Source organism: Lithobates pipiens, unplaced genomic scaffold, assembly GCF_037356315.1.
Source record: "Lithobates pipiens isolate NorthernLeopardFrog02 unplaced genomic scaffold, aLitPip1_a1.2 Scaffold_22, whole genome shotgun sequence".
Lineage (NCBI taxonomy): Eukaryota > Metazoa > Chordata > Amphibia > Anura > Ranidae > Lithobates > Lithobates pipiens.
The window spans coordinates 53005442-53032050 of record NW_027507784.1 but is presented as its reverse complement, the minus strand read 5'-3'; the positions used below and the strand labels follow the sequence as shown (position 1 = coordinate 53032050).

The window sequence follows — 26609 nt, the reverse complement described above, 5'->3', positions numbered from 1 at the left end:
CACATGATACCTGGTTACTGGATACTGCTAACATGGATTTACTGAGTCCATCGGACACGTCGGTCACAGGAGATATGTACCACGCCCCGGAGTGGGTGCACTGCATGCTCCAAACCCAGAAGAGGCTCGTGTATATGGATATATATATTTATATATATATATATATATATATATATATATATATATATATATATATATATATATATATGAGAATTATATATAGAGTGTCACTTGAGTGACCACTTTGAGTCTGCTGGAACATCATGTCAAGGTCGCCCGCAGCAGTCTCAGGCATTTATACCTTATATATTTATACAATGTAGGCTTTTACAGGTGAATAACATTCATAAAATATGTTAAATGCACATCATTATAAGTAGATTGCTGTTGAAATGAATGGTCTGGCTACAGTTCACTTTAAGTATTCCAGTTTCTAATCTGTGGTTTCATATATATAATTAGTTGGAACTATTGGTAGCTCTTTCACATACTGAGTTGCTTTTGTTTTAGATCTAATGGTCCTTTAAGAGTTTTCTGCAAATAATTTGATGCTGCTTTCCTTCTGGTCCAGTGATCAGTAATTGGTGGATGTTCAGAAATATTGCTTGCAGGTATTCTCTGCATAGAGTAATAATGAGTGTGTATTGAAGTAGAAGTGAGTGTGATGACAGCAACTCGTACAGGCCTAAAGTGCTGGATTAATGCTCAGGAGCTCTAGGCTTGTGCAGTCAAATTCACCAACATTCTTTATTTTACCTAGAGTGCTCTGTTTTCCTTTGGAGGAATGAATCATAAATAATATTAAAGAGAAAGTTTAGTCTTTTTTTAAAATAATAGTATAAGAGAATATATTGATACATCATAACGCATCTAAATCTTTAAATTAATTTGTAATTATATATGAATGTGAAGACAGCCATATTTGCCTAACACATAGTCAGGCTCTGAGTATTGCAATGCTACACAACTCTAATGCTTAACTGCTACAAATCACAATGCAAGCATATCAGTCAGCTAACTTTGAATCAAGAGAGTCAGAATTCTTCTGAGCCAGAGAGGGTACCCATCTAATGACGTATCTACATTTCTCTTCATTTAACCTGTTTATTTAGTGATAATGTTGTCATTATTTAAGATGACAAAGTATTACATGCCGCTGAATAAAAATGTGGGTTGACACAAAACGCATTGGGCGGAGCCAATTCGCATCGTCACGCTAAGGGCAGGACTTAGGGTGGTGGGGGCCCCTGGGCTTGAGTCACTTTCGGGCCCTACCTTCTATACATTACAGTATTTATCGGCGTATAACACGCACCCCAAGATTAGGAGGGTATTTTAAGGAAAAAAACTTTTAGGAGAGAAGTTTAAGGTAAAAAAAAAAAAAAACACTTACATTTAAATGCCCATCAATGCAGCCTTATCGGTGTCCATCTGCAGCCTTGCCCAGTGTAGCCTTGAAGTTTAAAAATGGCGCCACCGAGGTACTGTGCATCTCGGCGGCTCTCGGGTCCTCTCGCAGTCCCGAGCGGAGCCGAGTGTACTCGCCTCGGCTCAGTCACACCCAGTCCCTGTGTTATGTCCATCATAGGGCGGGACTGGGCGTGACTGAGCGGAGCGGAGCCGAGTACACTCGGCTATGCATCTCAGCGGGGCCCCCTATTGGGAGGGGCCCATGGGCTTGAGCCCAGTCAAGCCCAATGGTAAGTCCAGCCCTGGTCACGCTACTGCACTAATGCTGTTTTATGTCTGAATGCATTTGAATGTCTGTGAGTATCTTCTATTTTAATAAAACTTGTTTGGAATATATTGGGCCATGTTTTTTTTACTTTGTACTTGTTAGTTCTTCTCTGAGCGATGCATGTACATTGGAGCTATGACTTCAGGCTCAGGCCTCACTGAGAGCTATTCTGTGATAATCAGACTGTTGCAGCTGAGACCGTAGGAGGGTTTCTGTTCTGTATTAACTTCTTGTCATTTAGAGGTTAACTTCCTCTGCTAAACTGCTTGCACTGGTGGAGGTTGTTCTCACATGTCGGAGGTGCACGAATTACCTTGAAGTTTCATGGCACCAGTCTGTCTTGTGGTTTATGGACTTTAAATTAACTTTTCACTTATATTGATAATATTGGTATGGGCATGAGCACTTTTTATTACTGCTATTGAATTTCAGTATGAATGTTTAAGTGTTTATATATTGTATTTTTGCACTCTACATCAGTATTTGAATATTTAAAGAGACAACGCACCTGCTTTGGTTAACGTATTCAAACATATTTTGTAATTTGATATATTAGTATTAGTATTAGTATTTGCACATTAAAAGAGAGAGTGCACCTGTTTTTGGGTATATTACATACCTCGCTTATTTGGAGACAGACAAGACTTTCTTTTGACAATATTGTCTTACAAAAAACTATTTTATTTCCTATGTAATCTATAGGTTAAAATATGTAAAAAAAAAGTTGTATTTTTAGGATTGTTGTTTTTTATTTTAATGCAAATAAAAAGTATTTTATTTTACAATTTGTCCCACTTAAAAATTACATTAAAATGATATTTGTGATGCAAAGTCCTGATAAAAAAGGCTTTTTAAAAATAAAAAATTCTTAAATGCCACAACATGAGTGAAGACAAAAAATGAAAACAAAACAAACAAAAAAAAAGTATACACATTAATGGTAAAAGAAATATAAATTAAAAAAAAATATTAGAACATTTTTAGCTAAGGGGGGAGTAGCAGAAACGTTAATTAGGGTTAATTAAGTTTAACCAAGGATTAACAAGGGGTTTAAAGCAGTTGTATACCGCTAGACTTTTTTTTTTCCCCCTGCAAGGTAAAGTCATAATGTGTTAGTAATAATGTTAGTTAGCATTGCATAATAGCACATTATGGGAAACTTACCTTAAAATGAAGCTGTTCCAATGTGCTGATGTCAGCGCTGCAGGGGATCCCATCTTCACCTGTCTTGCTTTCGGGTTCGCGGGCTCCGGCTCCGTGACTGGCCGGGACCATGATGCATGTAATATAAATATCTCCTAAACGGTGCACTACCTATAGGTAAGCCTTATTATAGACTTACCTATAGGTAAAGGTCAGTAAAGGAAGTTTACTTCTTCTTTTAATAGGAATACCATTTTTCACAAAATCTTTTTTTTTTTTTTTTACTTGTAAGGATTATTTTGCTGATATCACATGCAGATAAATGTAAATATAAATTAATTAGTCAATACAATGTAACAATACATTTTTACACTGTATTACTTACTCAATAATACTATCTTCATGTGTCATTTTACACAGGAGTAGCTGAAATATGACAGTTGGTAATAACCAGAAATAGCAGGGGGGGTGGGGGGGGGGGAGCACAATGTAGGATATACGCCCTTAAAACAATTGACCTTTTTTAGGTCATATCTCCTACATCTAAATTTTTTAAGTGCCTAATGCAGTGACAAATGTATTGAAAAAGCCTGTAAAAATGTATTCAATAAAAAATAAAAAATGTTTTTGTAGTGTCAAACAAGTGTACCATTCCAACCTTCTAAGCTTTCCCCTGTGGTGGAATCACATGCAAACTTGGAGTCTGTGACTCCCACATGGCTCAGTATAATCAAAAAATAAATAAAAAAATTGGCACACTGATGATGCCTTCACAAATAGAGAGGAAATCTAACATGAAGGGTGCATCTATTCCAGAGACAACTGTCTACATGGATTTCCCCTAGTTTTAGACAAATTTTCTTCCTACTTCCTGTGGTTGCATTGAGATAGGAAGTAAATAAAAATAAAAATATCACTTCCGTAAACTAACTACTAACTCTCTCTAAAACTGAGCTGATAAAATTCCCCCTGCCGGTGCCCCCTCTCAAGAATTTTCCATCAAAATCAATAATGCCACAATCAATCCCTCCTCTTATGCCAGGGTACTAGGTGTAATCCTAAACTCTGACCTGTCCTTTCAGCCCCAAATCCAGTCGCTGTCAAAAGCTTGTAGACTTCACCTCTGTAACATCTAAAATTCAAAATTCTAAAATTTGCCCCTTTTTACTAATGAAACCACCAAGCTACTCATTCACTTTATTGTTATCTGTCGCCTTGACTATCGCAAATTCCTTATCATAGGCCTACCTCTCCATAGGCTATCTCCTCTTCAGTCGATCATGAATGCTGCTTCCGGACTCATCTATCTTACCAGTCACTCAGTGTCTGCCACCCCTCTCCACCAATCTTTACACTGGCTTCTGATCTCCCAGAAAAATAAATTCAAAATGCTAACTAGTACATAAAAAGCCATTTACAACTCTGCCCCGAGCTACATCACCAATCTTATCTCCAAATATCACTCAAACCGCCCTCTCTGCTCCTCTCAAGACCTCCTGCTCTAAAGCTCCCTTGTCTCCTCCTCCCATGCTCATCTCCAGGGCTTCTCAAGAGCCTCTCCCATCCTCTGGAACTCGCTTCCTCAACCTGTCCGGCTATCTCCTACTCTGGCTGCCTTCAGGTCATCCCTGAAAACTCATCTCTTCAGGGAAGCCTATCACATCTCCAACTAACCTTCTACCACTTCCATCAGCTCATTCTCCACAGTTACAACCTTTTGTACCACATGCCCCATCCTAGTAGATTGTAACCTCTTCAGAGCAGGGCCCTCTTAACTCTATTGAATTTTATTGTATTGTAACTGTATTGTCTCCCTTTTATATTGTAAATTGCTGCGTAAACTGTTGGCGCTATATAAATCCTATATAATAATAATAATAATAATAATTAAAAAATGCTGAGAATTTACCTTGCCCTGACGCTATGCACTAAAAAGTCTAAAAAAGACTTTAGGTACATGTTGATCAAACAAAATGTAATGTAAAAATGTACACACATTGTCAGCCAAAGACTGTTAGCTTTGAGAAGCAGCTCAGCATGGCCTGACGTCATGTGACCTTGACATACTGACATGCTTGGCTTATGACCGTTCTCCACAGTATGAATGTGTAGCACTCATGTAGAAGTAATGGGTTGTGACATTTATCCTGAATATTATGATTGCCCGGAAAACAGCTTGGACACCTTCCTTAATTGCCTGGCCTGTCTAATTTTCTCCCTTGGAAAAATGATAGTGCAAGTACAGTATGTCATGTGATTTATTTTAAAACCTATGTTTACCTATCTTCATGTTTCAACACTTATGCCTAGTACACACGATAAGAATATCAGACCAATAATCATTGTTTTTTTTTTTGTTTTTTTTGCATGCTAGTCTCATATTGAAACCGAATAGAATACTAAAGTTACAAAAATTCTTGTAGGATTTTCTGATTTTCTCGTCGTGTGTACTAGGCATTATTGTGAGGACATGTGGAGAAAAATCTAAATTACAATGGATGACCAATACCCAGCATTTGACCAAAGAAGGGCAGATCTGAACTAGGGTTAGAAGGTCATATTCTATAATGCAATGCAAGCGTTCATGGTTTTGCCATGCTTAAACTGTACAGCTAGTCAGACTGATTTAATGAACTGGGCAAGCATGGACACAAATTTTTATACTATTTTTTAAGTCATGTCAGATGTTGTAAGATAGCTTTTATTGCAAGCAGAGCAACAAAAAAAAAGTTATATTTATATTTTTTTAATGAACTGTTAAATTGGTTGTAAACCCCTGCAAGACAATTGTATAATGTGCTAGTATGCATTGCATACTAGCACGTTATGAAATACCATAGAACGAATTCCTCCAGAGCGGTGCGCTGTCACCCCTGACAGGGCTTCCATCTTCCCCCCATCTTCTTTCCAGGTTTGCGGACTCCAACTGTGTGAGTGGCTGGAGCCGCAATGACATCACTCCGGTGGGAGCCCACGGTTCTGGCATGGTGCTCTGAAGGGATAGCAGACATGATCAGGAGACACAGAACAGGGAGGAGTGTGTGTTTACACACACTTCCCTGTTCTGTTCTGACAGGAGTGAGAGATTGTGTGTTCCTATTAGCTAGGAACCATGATCCGTCACTTCCTTTAATCAGTCCCCTCCCCCTTCAGTTAGAATCACCTCCCAGGTAACACAATTAACCCCTAGATCGCTCCCTAATGTTAGCCCCTTCACTGCCAGTGACATTTTCACAGTGATCAATGCATTTTTAGAGCATTGGCTGTATTAATGCCAATGGTGCCAAAAATAGTGTCAAAATTGTCCGATGTGTCCGCCATAATGTCGCAGTCATGATAAAAATCGCAGATCGCAGCCATTACTAGTAAAAAAAATCCCCTATTTTGTAGACGCTATAATTTTTGCGCAAACCAATCAATATACGCTTATTGCGATTTTTTTTTTTTTTTTACCAAAAATATGTAGAAGAATACATATTGGCCTAAACTGAGAAAAAATTTACTTTTTAAAAAAAATAAAATGGGGATATGGGAAAAATAAAAACCACAGAGGCAATCAAATACCACGAAAAGAAAGCTCTATTTGTGGGGAAAAAAATACATCAATTTTGTTTGGGTGCAATGTTGCACGACCACGCAATAGTCCTTTAAAGCGACACAATGCCAAATCACAAAAAGTGCTCTGGTCAGGTAGGGGGTAAATTCTTCCGGGGCTGAAGTGGTTAAAGTTATCAAATGTATTTCTTATCTGTGAAATTGAAGGATTCATGTTTGAAATTATTAGTTGGTTCCCCTACTGGCAGCCAGTACAGGCCAGCAAAGGAACGTCTGTGGCCACTATCTGCAGAAGCCCTTGTGTGACAGAACATGTCACTGGCACACCCCCATCACCGATCAGATTTATGGAGCCTGTAGTGTGTATTATGTATGTATTATGTATATATATATATTTTTTCAGTCAACCTAGAGCAGTGATATGTAATTAGCGGACCTCCAGCTGTTGCAAAACTACAAGTCCCATCATACCTCTGCCTCTGGGTGTCATGCTTGTGGCTGTCAGAGTCTTGCTATGCCTTAATAGGACTTGTAGTTCTGCAACAGCTGGAGGTCCACTAATTGCATATCCCTGCCCTAGAGAATAAAATGGTGGTCGTTGCAATACTTTATGTCACACCGTATGTGAATACACTTTTTTGAATAAAAAAAAAGAAAACAGTAATATTAGCCCAATTTTTCTTTATGTTGTGAAAGATAATGTTAAGCTGAGTAAATTGATACCCAACATGACATGCTTTAAAATTCGCCTGCTCGTGGAATGGCGACAAACTTTGACACTAAAAAATCTCCCTAGGCGAAGTTTAAAAATTTCTAAAGATTACCAGTTTTGAGATACAGAGGTCTTTTGCTAGAATTATTGCTCTTGCTCTAAGCTCTTGTACACACGGTCGGACATTCCGACGGAAAATGTCCGATCGGACCGCGTTGTCGGATAATCCGATCATGTGTGGACTGTTTCCGTCGTCCGACTGACAAAGTTTTAGAGCTGGGCTATAAAATTTTCAGACAACATGTAGAGAATTCCGATTGGACAAAGTGCCAAGCATGCTCAGATCAAATTCCTAGACCAAAGCTATTGGCTACTAGCCTGAACGTAGTCCCGTCATAACTAAATAAGACTTATGCCCCGTACACACGAGAGGACTTATGTCCGACAGACTTCCAAAGGAGTTCCGCCGGAGTTCCGCCGGAGTTCTGACAGACTTTTCGGCCGAACGGACTTGGCCACACACGATCACACTAAACTCCGACGGATTCGAACGTGATGACGTACGACCCGACTCGAATAAGGAAGTTCATAGCCAGTAGCCAATAGCTGCCCTAGCGTCGGTTTTAGTCCGTCGGAGTAGCATACACACGAGCGGAGTTTTCGAAGGGGACCGGGTCCGGCGGAGTTCCTTCGGGAAAATTTGAAGCATGCTTCATTTCTAAAGTCCGTCAGACTTTGGCGAATCAAAAGTCCGTTGCAGCCCACACACGATCGGATAGTCTGACGGACTCGGTCCTTCGGACTTTGGATGTTGAAAAGTCCGCTCGTGTGTACGGGGCATTACATATGTGTTCGCTTCTGCCTGTGAGCACGGCAGGACGGGGCGCTTTTAAGGTTTTTTTATGTTTTTTTTATTTATTTTACTTTTTTTTATTTAATTTTTTTTATACTGTCCCTCAAAAATAAAATTTGATCACTTTTATTTCTATTACTATCTGATGCAGAGACCACTTTTATCTGAAAGCGGACCATCTGCAGTTTTTAGAAATACCGGGATTATGGCAGCAATCCGCTGCCATAATAATTGTATTTAACGTCAAAGTACAAACGTTTAACGATGGCAAGCGGTCCAGAAGTGGTTAAATAAAAAAAAGTTGAAGACAGAAGCTTATTGGTACGCATGCACAACTGTTCCAGATTCTGTCTGCTCTAGTTATTATAAATCCCCCATATGGCTCCAAGCACGCCCTACCTCCCCTCCTATCTGCTTGCTACATCACTAGTGTGTCTCTTCAGAGCTGGAAGTACATGGTAATGGCGTACTGGCCAGTAACAAACACACTGCACGTGTGGGATGCTGATGATTCCAAAGATGCCTCTAGCCCTTTAATTGAGGTGTTAACGGTTAGTATTGTATTTTACAAAGCTGTATTTTATAGAACCTTTTATTATCTATTTTAGGGTTCAGGCAGGTGGAGGGTTAAGTGCTTGGTGGGCTTCTATGTTAAGCTGGCCATAGACAAAAAAAGTAGAAAAAAAAAACAGGTTCCTCCATTGACACGGCAGAGGTGGATGGAGGAATCAACCCCTCGCATAATCCCCAACCACTGCTGGGGTATTGTATCCCCACAGTGGGACCCAATAAATCGTGAAACATTTTCTACCCTGTACCTTCAACGATGGACCTCTGTTGAGCAGGGATGGCAACGCATTGATCGAAGTTCCTCTACCCCCTGCTGAACTGGCAGAATTTTGGTCAGTGTATTGACAGTTTTAGGCACACATCATAAGATAGGAACAGTTTAAATGTAACTAAAAGCAACATTTTTATTTTAGTTTTGGATATAGGAGAGAAGGATTAGAACACCTGCCAGTTGTTATTGCTGTCTGTGTCCCCATTGTCCTGTTTACCATTAACGGGGACACTAGTTCTCCTGACATCCCAGCATTCCCTCACTTTGGAGGGATTTCCTCTAACTTCCTGTCTTGGCTATGGGATAGGAAGTGAAGGGAAATCTCTTCAATGGGAGACAGGGGACAAAAAAAAACTGACAGAGGTTATAACCTTCCCATACTGTATCCAAAATGAAAAAAAAAAGTTTGAGTTACACTTTGGGATAGTTCACCTTTACCACGCAGCTGCCTACGCAGATAAGGGGCATTTGTAGATAAAAACATATTGCAGCTGACTAAAGTTAAAGAAAGCATTTGCTATAGGTGTAGGTCATTTACACACCTCATGAAACCCTGACTGGAATACTCCCAGGAGGTTGCTAAGTGAGGCCTAGTCATCACTGCTCACCTCCATCACAGGACTGAGCTCTCAAATGCTGAGCTCAGAGCTACTTCATCAGGGAATAGAGAGAGTATGTGAGGGAATTTTAATCAGAGAAAGAGCTCACTCCTGTGATGGTGGGCAGTGACGACCAGGCCTTACTTAGCAACGTCCTGCAAGTACTTAGCAACGCCCTGAGAGTATTCCAGTCAGGCTTAATAGGGTATGTAAACGGCCTACACCTATAGAAAGGGTATTATTTATCTTTAGTCAGAGCTGCACAATTTGTTTTAATCTTCAAACATCCCTTACCTGCATAGGCAGTTTTTTTTTTTGTAAAGGTGAACTATGCTTTTAAGGAAGTTGTTGGATTTACGCAAGAGATCTGCATTGAAAATGTCCAAAAAAAGTCAACAATTACAGTAAGCATCTTATTCTGTCAAATTCTACTGTTTAAATAAAAAAGGTGTGTAGCTGTACTCTAGCTCCAAAGTGTCCCTATTGATTGTGTTCATAAATACATGAAAAAATGTGTATTTTGGCCATTAAACTGAACTCATAAAAAGAAGGTATGCTACATTATAAGGAACATTTAAAAATGTTAATTGTGCATTTATAGTACCCTGTTTTGTCTAGAAAATCGTAGTGCCCTTCCTTGTATGTGAGGGTGCCCAGGCACTCCTGTTCCTAATAGACCCCAAATCTCTCCATAAAGAGGACCTGTTACAGAACCGTGCTGTCACAAGGGATATTGTTCATGCCTTGTTACAGCAATAAAGTTAATCCAAAAAAAATGTAAAAAAAGTGTAAAAAAAAAAAGTTTTGTGTAAAGTAAATAATAATAATAATAATAATAAATCGCTCCACACATGTGAGGTATCATTGCGAAGGTCAGTGTGAGAGCAATAATTCTAGAACCAGACCTCTTGTGGTATCTCTAAACTGGTAAAGGCGTTTAAAGCATTGCCTATGGAGAATGTTAATCACTGTAGTTTGCCACCATTCCATGCAATTTTAAAGCATGACATGTTAGGTATCTATTTACTCGACATAACATCCTCTTTTATATTTTACAAATAATAAAATGCAATGGAATTCATTAATGTGTATTTTTTCCCCAAAAATTGTGTTTGAAAAACCGCTGCACAAATACCGTGTGACATAAAAAATTGCAACACCCATCATTTTATTCTATTGGTCCCTGCTAAATATGCTGTAAAAGGTTAGCCAAATTAAGTGAGATACTTGTAAGACCTTTCATTCAAATTATATATGAGCTGTGGCTTTCTTTTTTATGTTGCAGAGAAATGATGAAGAAGCGGTAGTTGACAGAGGAGGAACACGTTCCCTTTTGAACACACAATTTGAAAAAGAAGATTTAGAAGGTAGGTACTTAGATTTAGGCTTTGTATTCTATGGATGATAACAAGGGTTGCTTACAAATACACATCAGTCCTGGCATTTCTTAATAATAAGCACTCTATCAGCAACTAGCGCTTAATATAGATGTAATACAGTTAAAAAAAGGAACAAGAAAAATTGGAGGAAGAGTACAGAAGAGATTCCTATAGTGAAGTATATAGATAGGTATAAGAGATATGGTTGGAATAAGACTGGGGCTGGACTAGCCTCACATTTGAGGAGGCTGCCAAGTGCCTGAGGGAACCTGCAACCTCAAATTCTCCTGTGAAGAATGTCTTTCTCCATGCATATGTTAGTTGGGGTTTGCTTGATAAAATAATAAAAAAAAAACCTTAGGATAAGTCTAGCAAAGGCATCTGTTGGGTAGGATGTGATGAAGTGCACTGTACCCAATGTGCGAGTTCACTACACCTAATCGGTTTTTTTTTTTTTAGATTGATAACTTGAAGTTTCATTTATGTTAAATAGTTCACACCATGTTTACTATACAAATTAAACAGATTACCCTCTGCATTATGCTCTCGATGCGGTACAGCAGATGGCACATTCTTTTATCTGATGTGGGAGTGCACCCCGATTAGGAAGTTCTTGTTGGAGGTCACGGCCTTTATCAGCTCCTTAATTCAGATACCTAATATCTGCAATCCTCTATGGTGTTTACTGGGATATATTGATGATGAAGGTATATCTAAAAATGTACAAACCTTTCTGCGCATAGTATTGTTCTATGCTAAGAAATCGATAACCATCCACTGGAAGTCTCAATCCTCACCCACTATAGCTTTTTGGATCACTACCGGACGCCCAAAAAAATTCCTTAAGATTTGGAGCTCTTGGGTCAGCTCCGAAAGTACCATACCACCGTCTCCTTGAAAGACTAAATGGAGCCCTTTGTTCATTGATCAGTTCCAATTAAGCAGAATAGACATTTAACCTTTAATGTGTCACATATCCATTACATATATACCAGATTACCAGATTGTGCAATGGTTTGAGCGATGTTCGCTCCATATACAGTTTTCTGTTTTTGTGGGTTTTTTTTTTTGTTTTTTTCTTGTTTTCCTTTATTGTTTGTTGTGTATGAAAATAAATAAAATTCTACTTTAAAAAATATATACAGTATATATATTTATGTAAAATTACCAATGTCTCCACTAAACGTGATGTATTTATTGTGTTGTATTGGTAATTGCAAGGTGCAACATTTTGCTTTTTATGTACCAAAACCATTCTAAAGTGTCAAGACCATAATTTGAGTCTAGAAAGTGTGACAACAGCTGTAAACTACCTCAGCGCTTGTCTTCTTTTTTTTTTCACTTAGATATATCTGTTGTGCACCAGTCTATCCCCTTTTCAGTAATTTAATGACCTGGGACCCCCTTTTGTTTACCTGTTTGTAATGCAGAAGAGATATTCTCCAACAGAATAGGCTGTAGGCTCCATGCTCTGCTTACAAAAAATGTAATGTACAGTAAAACCTTGGATTGCGAGCATAATTTGTTCCAAAACATGCTTGTAATCCAAAGCACTCGTATATTATAGTGAATTTCCCCATAAGAAATAATGGAAACTCAGATGATTCATTCCACAACCATTTATTCATAAGTCCTTCAGTTTATAGTCCACATAAAAAGATTATAGCAATCTTATAGGTTGTGTAACCATAAAATGTCCATCCACAAATGGCAGCCTCCACAAGGGGATTAGAAGAAAAATCCAGAAGGAGCTACAGAGTATAAAAGAGAAGAGAGGTGCCTCTAATGCCGTGTACACACGACCGGTCTTTTCGACGGTCTTGGTCTGATGGTCTTCCCGATGGACTTTTGGCGGAGTTCCAAAGGACTTTCCGAATGTACGGACTTGGCCACACAAACAAAGCACACCAAAGTCTGATGGATTCAAATGTGATGACGTACGACTGGACTAGAATAAGGAAGTTCATAGCCAGTAGCCAATAGCTGCCCTAGCGTCAGTTTTTGTCCGTCGGACTAGCATATAGCAAATGGATTTTTCGACCAGATTTGAGTCCGTCGGAAAGATATGAAACATGTTTTATTTCTAGGTCCGTCAGACTTTTGGGGAAAAAAAGTCAGCTGGAGCCCATACACGATCATAATATTCAACGGATTCAATCCGTTGGACCTAGTCCGTTGAAAAGTCTAGTCGTGTGTACGCGGCATTAGTGTAGCATAATGGTTACATTTAAAGTGTAAGTAAACCTCCATATCGTTTTCATCCAAGGAATCTGCCATCTTTGTCTCTGTTTAATCTACAACTGCCATGATGCTGCACATGTGATCAGTTATGACACCAGCCATTGGATGGTTTGACAGTTTTGTTGAGAGCGCAACCAATGGGAGTGTTACATTTCCGGCACGTGCCATAAATGAAACTGTTTTATGGATGGGTTTACTTCCGCTTTAATGAAGGTACAACCTTTAGCAACTCACATGGTTGATGATTAAAACAGACATATCTAAGTATGTTGGCATCCGGGGTGAAGCTGTCCACATAGACCATCCTCTACACCGCCGGCTCTCATCGCTGTCCGTCTGCAATCATGTCCGGGAAGACTACCATGCAGTAGAGCAATCTGAAAGCGAGGGTTGAAGTGCTTGTGGAGCACAGCGAGGAAGAGATGACGTTGATGGTGGAGGACGGTCTATGTGGATAGCTTTACCCTAGATGCTTACATATTTAGATGTGCCTGTTTTAATCATCAACCACGTGAGTTGCTAAATGTATCTTCATTAAATGTAACCACATTGCTACACTAGAGGCGCTTCTCTTCTCTTTTATACTCAGTTGTGACATGACACTACTTGCATATCAAGTTATCACTTGTTTATCAAGTCAAAATTTATAAAAAATATATTCTTGTCCTGCAAAACACTCTCAGACCAAGTTAATCTCAATCCAAGGTTTTACTGTATTAGAATGTCACCGGTTTGACTGAAATCTTCCCTGCAAGGCTGATTGGTGGTACATGAAGCAGAGAGGGAGATTACATAGTACAGATCCAGGAGGCAAACCTTTCCACTCCACATGTGAGCAGCTTCATAGAGCCTGGATGTGGTGGATTGTACAATGTACCAAACACAGATTAAGATAACTTGAGTTATTGTAACTTTAGCATCTGATTCATTTTGATTGCTGCCTAGAATTGGCCTTTAAAGTGGTTGTAAACTTCAGTCATGAAATCTGACACAGCACACATGTCTGTAGTGTTTACTTATCTCTCCCAAAAGCTCTAATTGTTGTTTCTCTCTGATGCTTTGTTCCTCTGTTATCAGCATGTGTCACATCTGAGAAGTTTCAGTTCTTCTGCTGTCGGAGGGGGGGGGGGTGTTTCTTTCCTCCAATCAGCTATCACACACTGTAACTGCAGCCTTTCCATCCACTTTTCTGTGATACTAACAAATAAAGATGGATTTTCACATGTTTCTGCCCTTTTGAAGGCGTGTAGGGAAGAGAGGACTGCAGGTAAACAAGTAAAACTTATGTAGGGAGATTTGTTTCATCTCTGTGTATCATCTGAGGCTGTTCTCTGGGTATATATAAGGGTTTACAACCACTTTAAGGTAAGCTTGGGTACAAATGCTCAATTTTCCCTGGCTTTCTTTCAGTTTGGTAAGCAAAGGTCTGTCTAATTGGATACAAATTGAATGAATTTGTAGGCAGACCATACAAGTTACAGTCAGATTGTAACATGTGTAGGGATGAGCTTCGTGTTCGAGTCGAACGCATGTTCGACTCGAACATCGGTCGTTCGTGCGTTCGCCAAATTCCGAACGTTTGGGCCGTTCGCGGCAAAATTCGTGTGGCCCACAATGCACTGCGATGGCGCAATGCATTGCTGTCTCACGATTGGCCAAGCATGCACTGTGACCCCGCATGCTTGGCCAATCGCAGCGCCAGTAGCGAGGAGAGCAATGGTTGGCCACAGGCATCCTGCCTGTGGCCAATCATAGCTCAGACTGTGTAGTGCACGCCCCACACTATATAAAGCTGCCTTTCAGGCGGCCTCGTGTAGTGTTTGTTAGCATCTGAAGCAGTGGGTGTTCTGTGTACCTTCAACACAGTTACACACCAATCGTTTTTGGCTGATTTACTATTTTGCTCTTGTGTAGTGGTTACTGTCTGTGCCCTGACCGCAGTATACACCACTATATTCACCTCAACTATATAGCTAGTGATCTAGCTTTAATAATAGAGCTTGCAGTCAGTAGTGTTAGTGCGTGCTGTCTGCGTGCTCTGTACCCAGTACATACCACTATATACACCTACAAAGCTGTTCTCTATTTGAGCCCGATTGTCATTTGCTGGAGTTATTGGAAGTTGTGTGTGCCTCCAGCACAGCACAGTATACATCTGTATATACCCCTTTAACTCTGCTGTTTTCTGGTTATTGTCTGCGTGCCCTGACCGCAGTATACACCGTGATATTCACCTCACCTATATAGCTAGTGGTCCATCTTTAACAATAGAGCTTGCAGTCAGCAGTGTCACTCAGGAGATAGTGCGTGCTGTGTGCCTGCTCTGTACCCAGTACATACCGCTATTATCCACCTACATAGCTGTTCTCTATTTGGGCCCGATTGACATCTGCTGGAGTTATTGGAAGTTGTGTGTGCTTCCAGCACAGCACAGTATACATCTGTATATACCCCTTTAACTCTGATGTTTTCTTGTTATTGTCTGCGTGCCCTGACCGCAGTATACACCGTGATATTCACCTCACCTATATAGCTAGTGGTCCATCTTTAACAATAGAGCTTGCAGTCAGCAGTGTCACTCAGGAGATAGTGCGTGCTGTGTGCCTGCTCTGTACCCAGTACATACCGCTATTATCCACCTACATAGCTGTTCTCTATTTGGGCCCGATTGACATCTGCTGGAGTTATTGGAAGTTGTGTGTGCTTCCAGCACAGCACAGTATACATCTGTATATACCCCTTTAACTCTGCTGTTTTCTGGTTATTGTCTGCGTGCCCTGACCGCAGTATACACCGTGATATTCACCTCACCTATATAGCTAGTGGTCCATCTTTAACAATAGAGCTTGCAGTCAGTAGTGTCACTCAGGAGATAGTGCGTGCTGTGTGCCTGCTCTGTACCCAGTACATACCGCTATTATCCACCTACATAGCTGTTCTCTATTTGGGCCCGATTGGCATCTGCTGGAGTTATTGGAAGTTGTGTGTGCTTCCAGCACAGCACAGTATACATCTGTATATACCCCTTTAACTCTGCTGTTCTATAAAAAAGGCATCTGCAGGAGTTAGTGGGTGTTGTGTGCCTCCAGCACAATATAAACTACCCAACTACTGTTTTACCCAACTCCCTTCAGGCCATTACCATGTCTGGAAGGCCAGCAAGGAGAGGCAGACAGGCGCGAGCCGATAAAAGAGGGCAAGCAGGCTCTGTGTCTAGAGACAACAGTGCTGGTCGTGGACGCGGTGCATTGTCATCAGCACGTGGCCATGGGACATGCTTGTCCTTCTTTTCTGCAGCTGGACATGTTGAACCGCAACATGCCAACGACTTGGTAGAGTGGATGACCAAGCCCTCTTCATCCTCCTCATCCTCTCTCACCCAGTCTCAGGGTAGTAGAAAAGCAGCTGCCAACACATCGTCGTCCCTCCTCTCAATGTCATCATCAGTGACTCCTTCCCTAGACCCACCACGTCCTCCTGAGGAGTCTCCTGAACTCTTTGAGCACAGTGTTGGGTACATGCTCCAGGAGGATGCCCAGTGTTTGGTGGGCTCTGATGATGACACTCAGCTAGAGGAAGGCAGTAGCGTGAGCACAGAGAGAGGGGATGCTCAAGAAGGACAGCAATCTGGCAGTCATGTTCCACAAGCTGCAGCATACTGCCAGGTTTGCTACAGCGATGAAGAGGGAGGGGATGATGAGGGCACTGACTCCACGTGGGTGCCTGGAAGGAGGGAGGAGGAGGAGGCACATGTCCAACGAGGCAGGATGCCCTCCGGGGGCCAGCTTAGGGGCAGCACACCGACTGAATCACACCGCAGAGCTCCGCCTGCGCAGAGCGCTTCCTCTGCGCAGAGCGCTTCCTCTGCGCGTTATTCTAAAAGTTCTTTGGTGTGGGCCTTTTTTGAGACGAGTGCATCAGATCGCACCGCTGCTATTTGCAACATATGTCTCAAGCGTATCTCACGTGGCCAAAACATCAGCCGCTTGGGCACCACATGCTTGACCAGACATATGTTGACCTGCCATGCAGCTCGTTGGCAAGCATACCTCAAAGACCCACACCAAAGAACAAAGCGGACCTCTCCTTGCTCCTCATCAGCTGGCATCTCCAACCCCACTAGACCTTCAGTCCTCTCTGAAACCTGCTCTGAGAGGAATGAAGGTGTAGAATTAGGTGTGTCACAGCCAAGTGCTTCCGGGAACTCTGCTAGTGGTACATCCACGTCCGATTATAGCAGACAAATGTCCCTGCCCCAGCTGCTGGACCGGCGGAAGAAATTTACTCCCAGCCATCCACATGCCCAGCGGTTGAATGCTAGCTTGGCTAAATTGCTAGCACTTCAACTGCTGCCTTTTCAGTTGGTAGACTCGGCCCCCTTCCGTGAGTTTGTACAATGTGCGGTTCCTCAGTGGCAGGTCCCCAAACGCCACTTTTTCTCACGGAAGGCAATTCCGGCTCTCTACCGGCATGTGGAAGGCAATGTCCTTGCCTCGCTGGACAGGGCGGTCAGCGGTAAGGTGCATATTACCGCTGACTCATGGTCCAGCAGGCATGGACAGGGACGTTACCTGTCTTTCACGGCCCATTGGGTCACTCTTCTGGCTGCTGGGAAGGATGCAGGACAAGGTGCAGTAGTATTGGAGGTTGTTCCGCCACCACGCCTCCAAAATGCTACTATTGGTTGTGACACACCTCTCTCCTCCACCCCCTCCTCTTCTTCTTCCTCCATGGCCTCTTCCAGTGCTCTGTCCTCAGAACCAGCGGTGCTCCGTAGGCGTTGCAGGGGCTACGCAAGTACGCAGGCAAAACGATGCCATGCCGTGCTTGCGCTGGTTTGTTTGGGGGACAGGAGCCACACTGGGGCGGATGTTTTGTCAGCTCTGCAGGGGCAGGCCGAGAGGTGGTTGACGCCACGCCAGCTTAAGCCAGGAATGGTGGTTTGCGACAATGGCACCAACCTCCTCTCCGCCCTCCGACAGGGACAACTGACCCATGTGCCCTGTGTAGCTCACGTCCTTAACCTGGTGGTGCAGCGGTTCTTGGGCAGGTACCCCGGCTTACAGGATGTCCTGAAACAGGCCAGGAGAGTCTGTGTGCATTTCCGCCGATCATTTAATGCCTGTGCTCGGCTGGCTGAGCTCCAAAAGGAGTTGAACCTGCCCAAGAACCGCCTTATATGTGACATGCCCACCAGATGGAACTCAACATTGGCCATGCTGCAGCGGCTGCACACGCAGCAGAGGGCCATCAATGAGTACCTGTGCGACTACGGCACCAGGACAGGGTCAGGAGAGCTTGGTTTTTTCTCACCACGCCAGTGGGGCATGATCAGGAATGCATGCACTGTCCTGTCGCCGTTTGAGGAGGCCACAAGGATGGTGAGCAGTGACAGTGCATGCATCAGTGACACTATACCTCTTGTCCACCTCTTGGAGCATACGCTGCGTGGAATAATGGACAGGGCACTTGAGGCAGAACAGAGGCAGGAAGAGGAGGACTTCCTTGCCTCTCAAGGCCCCCTTTATCCAGACAGTGTTCCTGCTGTGCCACCCATCACACAGGAAGAGGGTGAGGAGGAGGAAGAGGAGGAGGAGGATGATTGTGTCAGCATGGAGGTGGAGGCTGGCACTCAGCATCAGCAGCAGCAGTCTTATAGGGATGATTTACAGTCCCAAGAAACACGTGGACTTGTACGTGGCTGGGAGGAGGTAGCTGCGGATCATGTTGTCCTTAGTGACCCAGAGGACTCCGGACCGAATGCCTCAGCTAACCTACGCTGCATGGCCTCCCTGATCCTGCAAAGCCTGCGGAAGGATCCTCGTATTCTTCGGATCAAGGAGAGGGACCATTACTGGCTGGCCACTCTCCTTGATCCACGGTACAAGGGTAAGGTTGCCGACCTTATCTTGCCATCGCAGAGGGAGCAGAGGATAAGACATCTCCGGGAGGCCTTGCAGAAAGCTCTGTGCAACGCGTTCCCAGAGACTGGGAGGTCACAAACTCCTGGTCCTGGACAACGTGTTGCTGAGGCATCAGCCAGAAGCAGCGGTGGAGAAGGTGGCCGTCTGACTGATGCTTTCAGACAATTTTTTAGTCCGCAGCCCCAAGGTATGATTGGTTCCAGCACCCATCGCCAGCGTCTAATTTACATGGTGCAGGAATACCTAGGGGCAAGGTCAGACTTGGACACCTTTCCCACTGAAAATCCTCTGGCTTACTGGGTCTTGAGGATGGATCACTGGTCAGAGCTTGCACAGTATGCAATTGAGCTACTGGCCTGTCCTGCATCCAGCGTTCTTTCGGAACGCACCTTCAGTGCTGCTGGTGGCTTCGTTACCGATCACAGGGTGTGCCTGTCCACCGAATCAGTTGATCGACTGACCTTCATCAAGATGAATCAGTCTTGGATCACCCACAGCTACCAAGCACCTGAAGCTGATGTAACCGAATAATTTTTTTTGAAATACCACATCCCTTCAAGACTGCCTATGCTGATGCTGAGTGACTGTCCTGTTATGTTGATTGTCTATCCTCTTCCTCCTCCGCTGATATGTTGGAAGAACATTTTTGGTTCTGGGTGATGCCAGCAGCCCAATTTTTCTGCCCCTGTTTAACAGGGGCGTTTAAGTACAATTTTTGATGCAATGCTTTGCAGCAGGGCTAATTCCTGCAAAAAAACTAGAGTGTATGGCAGAGGTTGCAGTGTGATGGCACCAGTGCCTAAGGCCCAATTTTTCTGCCCCTGTTTAACAGGGGCGTTTAAGTACAATTTTTGATGCAATGCTTTGCAGCAGGGCTAATTCCTGCAATAAAACTAGAGTGTATGGCAGAGGTTGCAGTGTGATGGCACCAGTGCCTAAGGCCCAATTTTTCTGCCCCTGTTTAACAGGGGCGTTTAAGTACAATTTTTGATGCAATGCTTTGCAGCAGGGCTAATTCCTGCAATAAAACTAGAGTGTATGGCAGAGGTTGCAGTGTGATGGCACCAGTGCCTAAGGCCCAATTTTTCTGCCCCTGTTTAACAGGGGCGTTTAAGTACAATTTTTGATGCAATGCTTTGCAGCAGGGCTAATTCCTGCAATAAAACTAGAGTGTATGGCAGAGGTTGCAGTGTGATGGCACCAGTGCCTAAGGCCCAATTTTTCTGCCCCTGTTTAACAGGGGCGTTTAAGTACAATTTTTGATGCAATGCTTTGCAGCAGGGCTAATTCCTGCAATAAAACTAGAGTGTATGGCAGAGGTTGCAGTGTGATGGCACCAGTGCCTAAGGCCCAATTTTTCTGCCCCTGTTTAACAGGGGCGTTTAAGTAAAATTTTTGATGCAATGCTTTGCAGCAGGGCTAATTCCTGCAAAAAAACTAGAGTATATGGCAGAGGTTGCAGTGTGATGGCACCAGTGCCTAAGGCCCAATTTTTCTGCCCCTGTTTAACAGGGGCGTTTAAGTACAATTTTTGATGCAATGCTTTGCAGCAGGGCTAATTCCTGCAATAAAACTAGAGTGTATGGCAGAGGTTGCAGTGTGATGGCACCAGTGCCTAAGGCCCAATTTTTCTGCCCCTGTTTAACAGGGGCGTTTAAGTAAAATTTTTGATGCAATGCTTTGCAGCAGGGCTAATTCCTGCAATAAAACTATAGTGTATGGCAGAGGTTGCAGTGTGATGGCACCAGTGCCTAAGGCCCAATTTTTCTGCCCCTGTTTAACAGGGACATGTAATTACAATTCTTGATATAATATTTCACAGGAGGGCCCCTTCCTGTGCCCACCCAGAGTAACTGTGAGGACTTATAGTGTTGTGGCACCAGCACCACAACCACCAAAGGTCAATTTTTCTACCACTGTTCAACAATGGCATGTAATTACAATTCTTGATATAATCGTTCACAGCAGGGCGCTCCAGCGCCCACCAAGAGTCACTTTGAGGGCTTACAATGTTGTTGCAAAACCAACACCTTGTTCCGCCATTTCTGCAGAGCATATAGGGCAGGCCCCTACTTTCAAACATCCAACTTACAAACATCTCCTACTTGCAAACGGAAGGAGACAACAGCAAGTGAGATGAAAAAAGATGGACGACAAAACAAATTATACAGGGGTGATAACCCTTCCCTATGTTTTCCAAAAAAGCTTAAAAATATTTTTTTTGACTGGAGCTACACTTTAAAAATGTACCAGTTGAAAATTACAAACAGATTCAACTTAACACAACAAACCTACACAGTCCCAGTCTTGTTTGCACCGCCTGTATACTGCTGTTCTGAGTATATAGGGCCTGGGGGCCACACGCATTTCCTTTTTTTAATATGGGTACAGGGTTCCCCTTAATATGCGTACAAGACCCAAATAGGCTGGTAATGGGCAGGGAGGGCTACCCATGCCATTTTTCTGAATGATTTTCAACCATATTGCAGGAACCAGATATAACATTAAAACCGCAAGCAGTTTTAAATGGTGTTATTTCCGCTTAATGTCATTTTGTGCAGGGACTGTTCTAAACACGGGAAACACGTGGCACTTCACAGGCATACTACAGACACCCACCAGGCACCATATTTAAAGGAATATTTCACTTTTTTTTTTCACTTTAATCGTCATTAAAATCAGTACTCCCACCAAAACGGTAGTTTTTAAAACTTTTTTTTGCAGTGACCCATGTCCCCTGAGGCAGGAGGCAGGTCGCCAAACCCTTTTTAGGACACTATCTTGCATATTAGCCGTTAAAATTAGCACTTTCCAATTCGAACGTTCGAGTCCCATAGACTTCAATGGGGTTCTAACGTTCGTACCGAACGCAGGGGTCGTTCGCAAGTTCTGGTGCGAACCGAACCGGGGGGTGTTCGGCTCATCCCTAAACATGTGTATGACAGCTGAAAGTCATACATCTCAACAGTCCTGATATGTGCGGGATTGTCCTACCTTTTTTAGCTGTGTAAAGGCGACAGAGTCCAGCAAATGCTCTGTCCCTGTACATTGTGCCCACAGTGACAATGCATTCATATGTACATCACAGTATGATTTGAATATAAATTCTTTAGACATGTAATTTGCATTTAAAAGACCTGATGGAGGTTGCATATGAATGAGCTATAGTACCACTTTCATATGAAAATGTATCTCTGGCTTATCAATTCCCTGACAAAGCTGAGGGAAGCTACCTTCCACACCTGTCACATATATAGTTGGGGGAAGACTTTCCATTTCCACTACACATCAAATCTCCTCCAACTGGTGAGTGAGTTTAAGGGGGAAGGGGCCTGTACTGGAGGTGGGTCTGTACTGTGAGGTGGGGTGGGCTAGAGGTCTATACTCAGGTGGTGGTCTGTACTGGGGTCTGCACTAAGGGGGTAGTCTGTACTGTTTTTTTTCTAGGGGGTGGTCTGTATTGGGGGTCTTTACTGAAAGGGGGCAAGGGGATCTGTACGCAAGGGGATCGGCTTAAAGGGCTTCTGTACTGAGGAAGTGAGCTGAGAGGGAGGGTCTGTATGGGAGGATGGATCTGTACTGAGGGGGTTGCCTGGGAGGGAGGTCTGTACTGGGGGGGTTGACTGAAAAGGGAGTTTATGCTAGGGGAGTTGAGGGCTGTGGGGGATATCTGTACTGGGTGGGGAATTTGGGGAGACATTTGGGGAGATTTATACTGTGGGCTTGTGGGGGGTTTGTACTAGAAAAAGGTAATTTTTGGTTGTACTCTGCTCAATAGACTGTGAATTTAGGTACTACCAACCCCTTCATTATATACGCCTGGCCCCTGCACTCTGTGCATACTGACCCCTGCACTCTGCATGTTATACACCCCCCCTGCACTCTGTGCATCATGCACTCCTGACCCCTATGCGCTGAAGTCTATGCTTTATGCACACCAGATGCCTTCTCTCTGTGTGGTATGCACTCCCGCAGTCTAAGCATAATGCTTAGACTGCGGGAGTGCATACCACACAGAGAGAAGGCATCTGGTGTGCATAAAGCACAGACTTCAGATATTCACATATTCAAATAAACATGCAAACTGAGCCCCATGGCTGTATACATTCGTATTAACTATGACCCTCTGCTATATATGCTAGGAGGATAGATCCCACATCTTCTGTCATTATTGACGGCTGTCCATATAGACCCCTGACCTTCCCGAGTTACACATTCCAGACTCCTGCACTCTGTGTGTTACACTCTCCAGAGCCTTGCATCATAAACAGGGCTGCTGATAGAAATCGCCAGGGCCCCGTACAGACTACCTGACAGTATCCCCCAAGAAAATATCAGTTATATTTAGCTAAAAATACAATAAAATTATTAGCAGACACAAATACAACATAAATCACATCATTCCTGCTAAATCTAAAAGATAAAACTGAGTTAATAAATAGAAATGAAGATGAGATGAAAAAAATATACAGACTGGGCAGTTGGAGAGCAGAGATACAGGAAAGATGAGGGAGAGAACCAAGGTCCAGAGATGACAAACTCAGGAGCACAGCTTACATTAAAGCCAGCGCTGAGAGGGAGGGCCCGCACAGGAATGGGAACCAATGAGGGACGACTATCTCTTTCTCAGCAGATAAAAGCTGAAACCAGGGAGGGGGAAGAGACCAGATTTCAGCTGCTGAAAGAAGAGAGACACAATTGTCATCTGTCACTAATCCCCCTCCCTGTGTGCTTGGGCCCCCCTGTGTGCTTGGGCCCCCCTACAAGAGGACCGGTGGTCCACCCTATCAGCGCCCCTGATGAGGCATTGGGTTTGATTTACTAAATGCAAATAGATTGTGCACTTAGATTTTGGCTCCAGTGCTTAAAAACAAAACAAAAAAAACAGCATTTTTGCTTGGACATGATTGGATGATGAAAGTCAGCAGAGCTTTACTAATTCACTGTAGCTATAGGCTACACTGGATGCAGAGTTGATCCTTCCTCCTTGACCCTCCCTCCTAGATTGTAAGCTCTAATGAGCAGGACCCTCTTATTCCCCTATATTGAATTGTATTATAATGTCTGCCCTAATGCCCTAATGTTGTAAAGTGCTGCGTAAACTGTCGGCGCTATATAAATCTTGTATAATAATAATACACGGGTGGGACCTGCCAAACTTATCGCGTTAACAAGCAGGTGATCTCTGTCCAAATATCCTGCTCCTCCCGCACCCTACCCTGCTGATAGAATGACATTGTCAGTAGGGCTGGAGACCTGGAAGAGGACACACAGGCTAAGTGGTAAGGCTGCACAGCAGAAGGTGATAGACCTGTCCTGACTACAGTTGCTGCTCACCTCCTGCGTGTGGGCCGCCTATCAAAAGGCCATGGACCGGTTTAAGTCTGCGGCCCGGGGGTTGGGAAGTCATTCTTTAGACCACTGATCTCTACTACATCATATACTCCTGAAGTTCTTCTGTTACTGTAGGTTGTGTGTAGAAAGGCATATATAATTAAAGAGTTAAAAAAAATATGAGAGTGCTGAGGTTTGTACCTGTCTGTTAGTCACAGTTGTTAAATCTTATTTTGTGGGTAGGACTGTATTCATTGAGCTCTGAACTAACACAGGGCTGAGGACTGTCTTCTCCCCCGTGAAATAGCTGTACCCCTTGTATTATACCACCCCAGTGCTTGTGCATGGAGTGAGCCACATTCTCCTCAGCATCCAGAAGTACCAAATATATCCTTTTCTGCCACTAGCTGAACAAAGCAGCGGGGGAGCAAAGAAAAAGAGCTGCATAGGAGGAAAGCATTAAATAAAACCAGTTGCTTTGTCCTGAGGGTTTTCAGGTATCATCAAAAAGCAATAGAAATTGATTGGGAAAGGGAGATCCATAGCATGAGAGAGGTTCTGGAGGCGAGCATGGGAGGAGGTGATGAGGGAGCTAAAGAGCAGGAGGTCTTGGGTGGAAAGAGGAGAACGATTAGGTTGGTATTTTGAGACTAGGTTAGTGATGAAGCTGTGGTCTGAATTGTGGATAGCTTTGTAAGTTGTTGTTAGTATTTTGAATGTAATTCGTTGGGTGAACGGAAGCCAGTGGAGGGATTGACAGAGAGATGTTGCAGACACATAGCGGTTGGTAAGGTGGATGAGCCTGGCAGCAGCATTCATGATGGACTGAAGGGCGGACAGCCTAGGTAAAGTTACGCCAATGAGGAGGGAGTTTCAGTAGTCGAGGCGAGAGGTGACCAGGGAGTTGACTAGGAGCTTTGTGGTGTCATTGGTTAGAAAGGTCTGTATTTTGGAGATGTTTTGGAGGTTGAGGTGGCAAGATTTGGACATTTGAACGTGGAGCCTAAAGGATAGTTCAGAGTCCACGATTACACCTAGAATCTTAGCATGCAGGGATGGGATGATAGTTTTGCCATCGATCTTGACAGAGATATCAGGGGAAGGGGCACTGGGGAAGGAAATATTATAAGCTTGGTTTTGGATATATTACGTTTGAGGAAGTGGTGTGACATCCAGACTGATATGACCGTTAGTAAATAAGTGATGCGTGAGGAGACTGAGGGAGTAAGCTGTGGGGTAGAGAGATACATTTGGGTGATGTCAGTTTATAAGCAGAAGCAGTGCTTGCAGTGTTCTAGTTCTCTGTCACAGTTGTTGAACAACTTATTCTTCATATAAATGTGAAGAAAAACATAAATAAAGGCTCAGAAAATAAAACTGAAATTAATATACTAATTAGTGTCATTACATTAAAAAAAAAACACATACTTATCGGAATACAATATTTTTCAAAACAGTGCTTGAGAACCACTTTACATGAACACACATCAGCTTCATAGCTATTTTTGTTTGTAATACATTTCCAAATCAATGTTTTTGATTATTTTTCAATGCACAGTTCCATTAGAGTAAATTGCATGTATTGTATATTATTTCTGACACCTCCATACTGTAGATGAACAGAAACAATGAGCCTGTCAAACCCTATACAAATAGCCTACCCTGCACAACGGTTTGCACTGACAGACGCAATCAGCCTGAAATGTCATATGTAAATGACTGGTTATTAAAAGAGCCTAAGATTATGCAATTAAAGGAAATTTCAGCACGCTGGAATGATTGTATTCTAAAGGGAATTATTCTAATCCCCTCCTTAGCCACAGAGGTGAGGAAATCTTTTCCTACATTTTATTATAACATATCACAGTTCTCATGTTTATAACTGCTCAGTTGCTGTATAATACAAAGAGGGGGCTATGGGGGGCACCCAGGCAGTCAGGCAGTCCCGCTCCCAAGCCCCTGCTCTGCGTGTCCACTCACACACAGAACTGTGGCTCAGCTCTGCCCCCTCTCTCTGCTCATTGGCTCCCACTGCTGTCTCAGCCGATGAGAAGAATCCCCGGAGAGCCAAAGCTCTTGTGCACAGTACTGGAGAAAGATTGGGCTAAGGTAAGTATGGGGGGGGGGGGGGTGGTGCACAGAGAAGGTTTTTGTATTCATTCAATCATGAAAGTAAAAAACCTTGAGCCTTTACAACCACTTTAAAGTGGTAGTTTAAACCTGCAAGGTAAATTTATAATGTGCTAGTATGCATCATTATGTGAAACTCACCTTAAAACTAAGCCCTTCA

At 43.0% G+C, this 26609-nt stretch overlaps 1 protein-coding gene across 5 annotated transcripts in view; it reads left to right on the top strand.

Moving 5' to 3' along the window:
• SLC4A10 (solute carrier family 4 member 10) overlaps nt 1-26609 on the top strand; it is a 381585-nt gene that overhangs the window by 99014 nt on the left and 255962 nt on the right. For all 5 annotated transcript variants that reach the window (XM_077447585.1, XM_077447587.1, XM_077447583.1 and 2 more), the window contains exon 2: nt 10727-10808. In XM_077447585.1, the coding sequence (XP_077303711.1) occupies nt 10727-10808 (82 nt within the window). The remainder of the gene's footprint in view (nt 1-10726; nt 10809-26609) is intronic.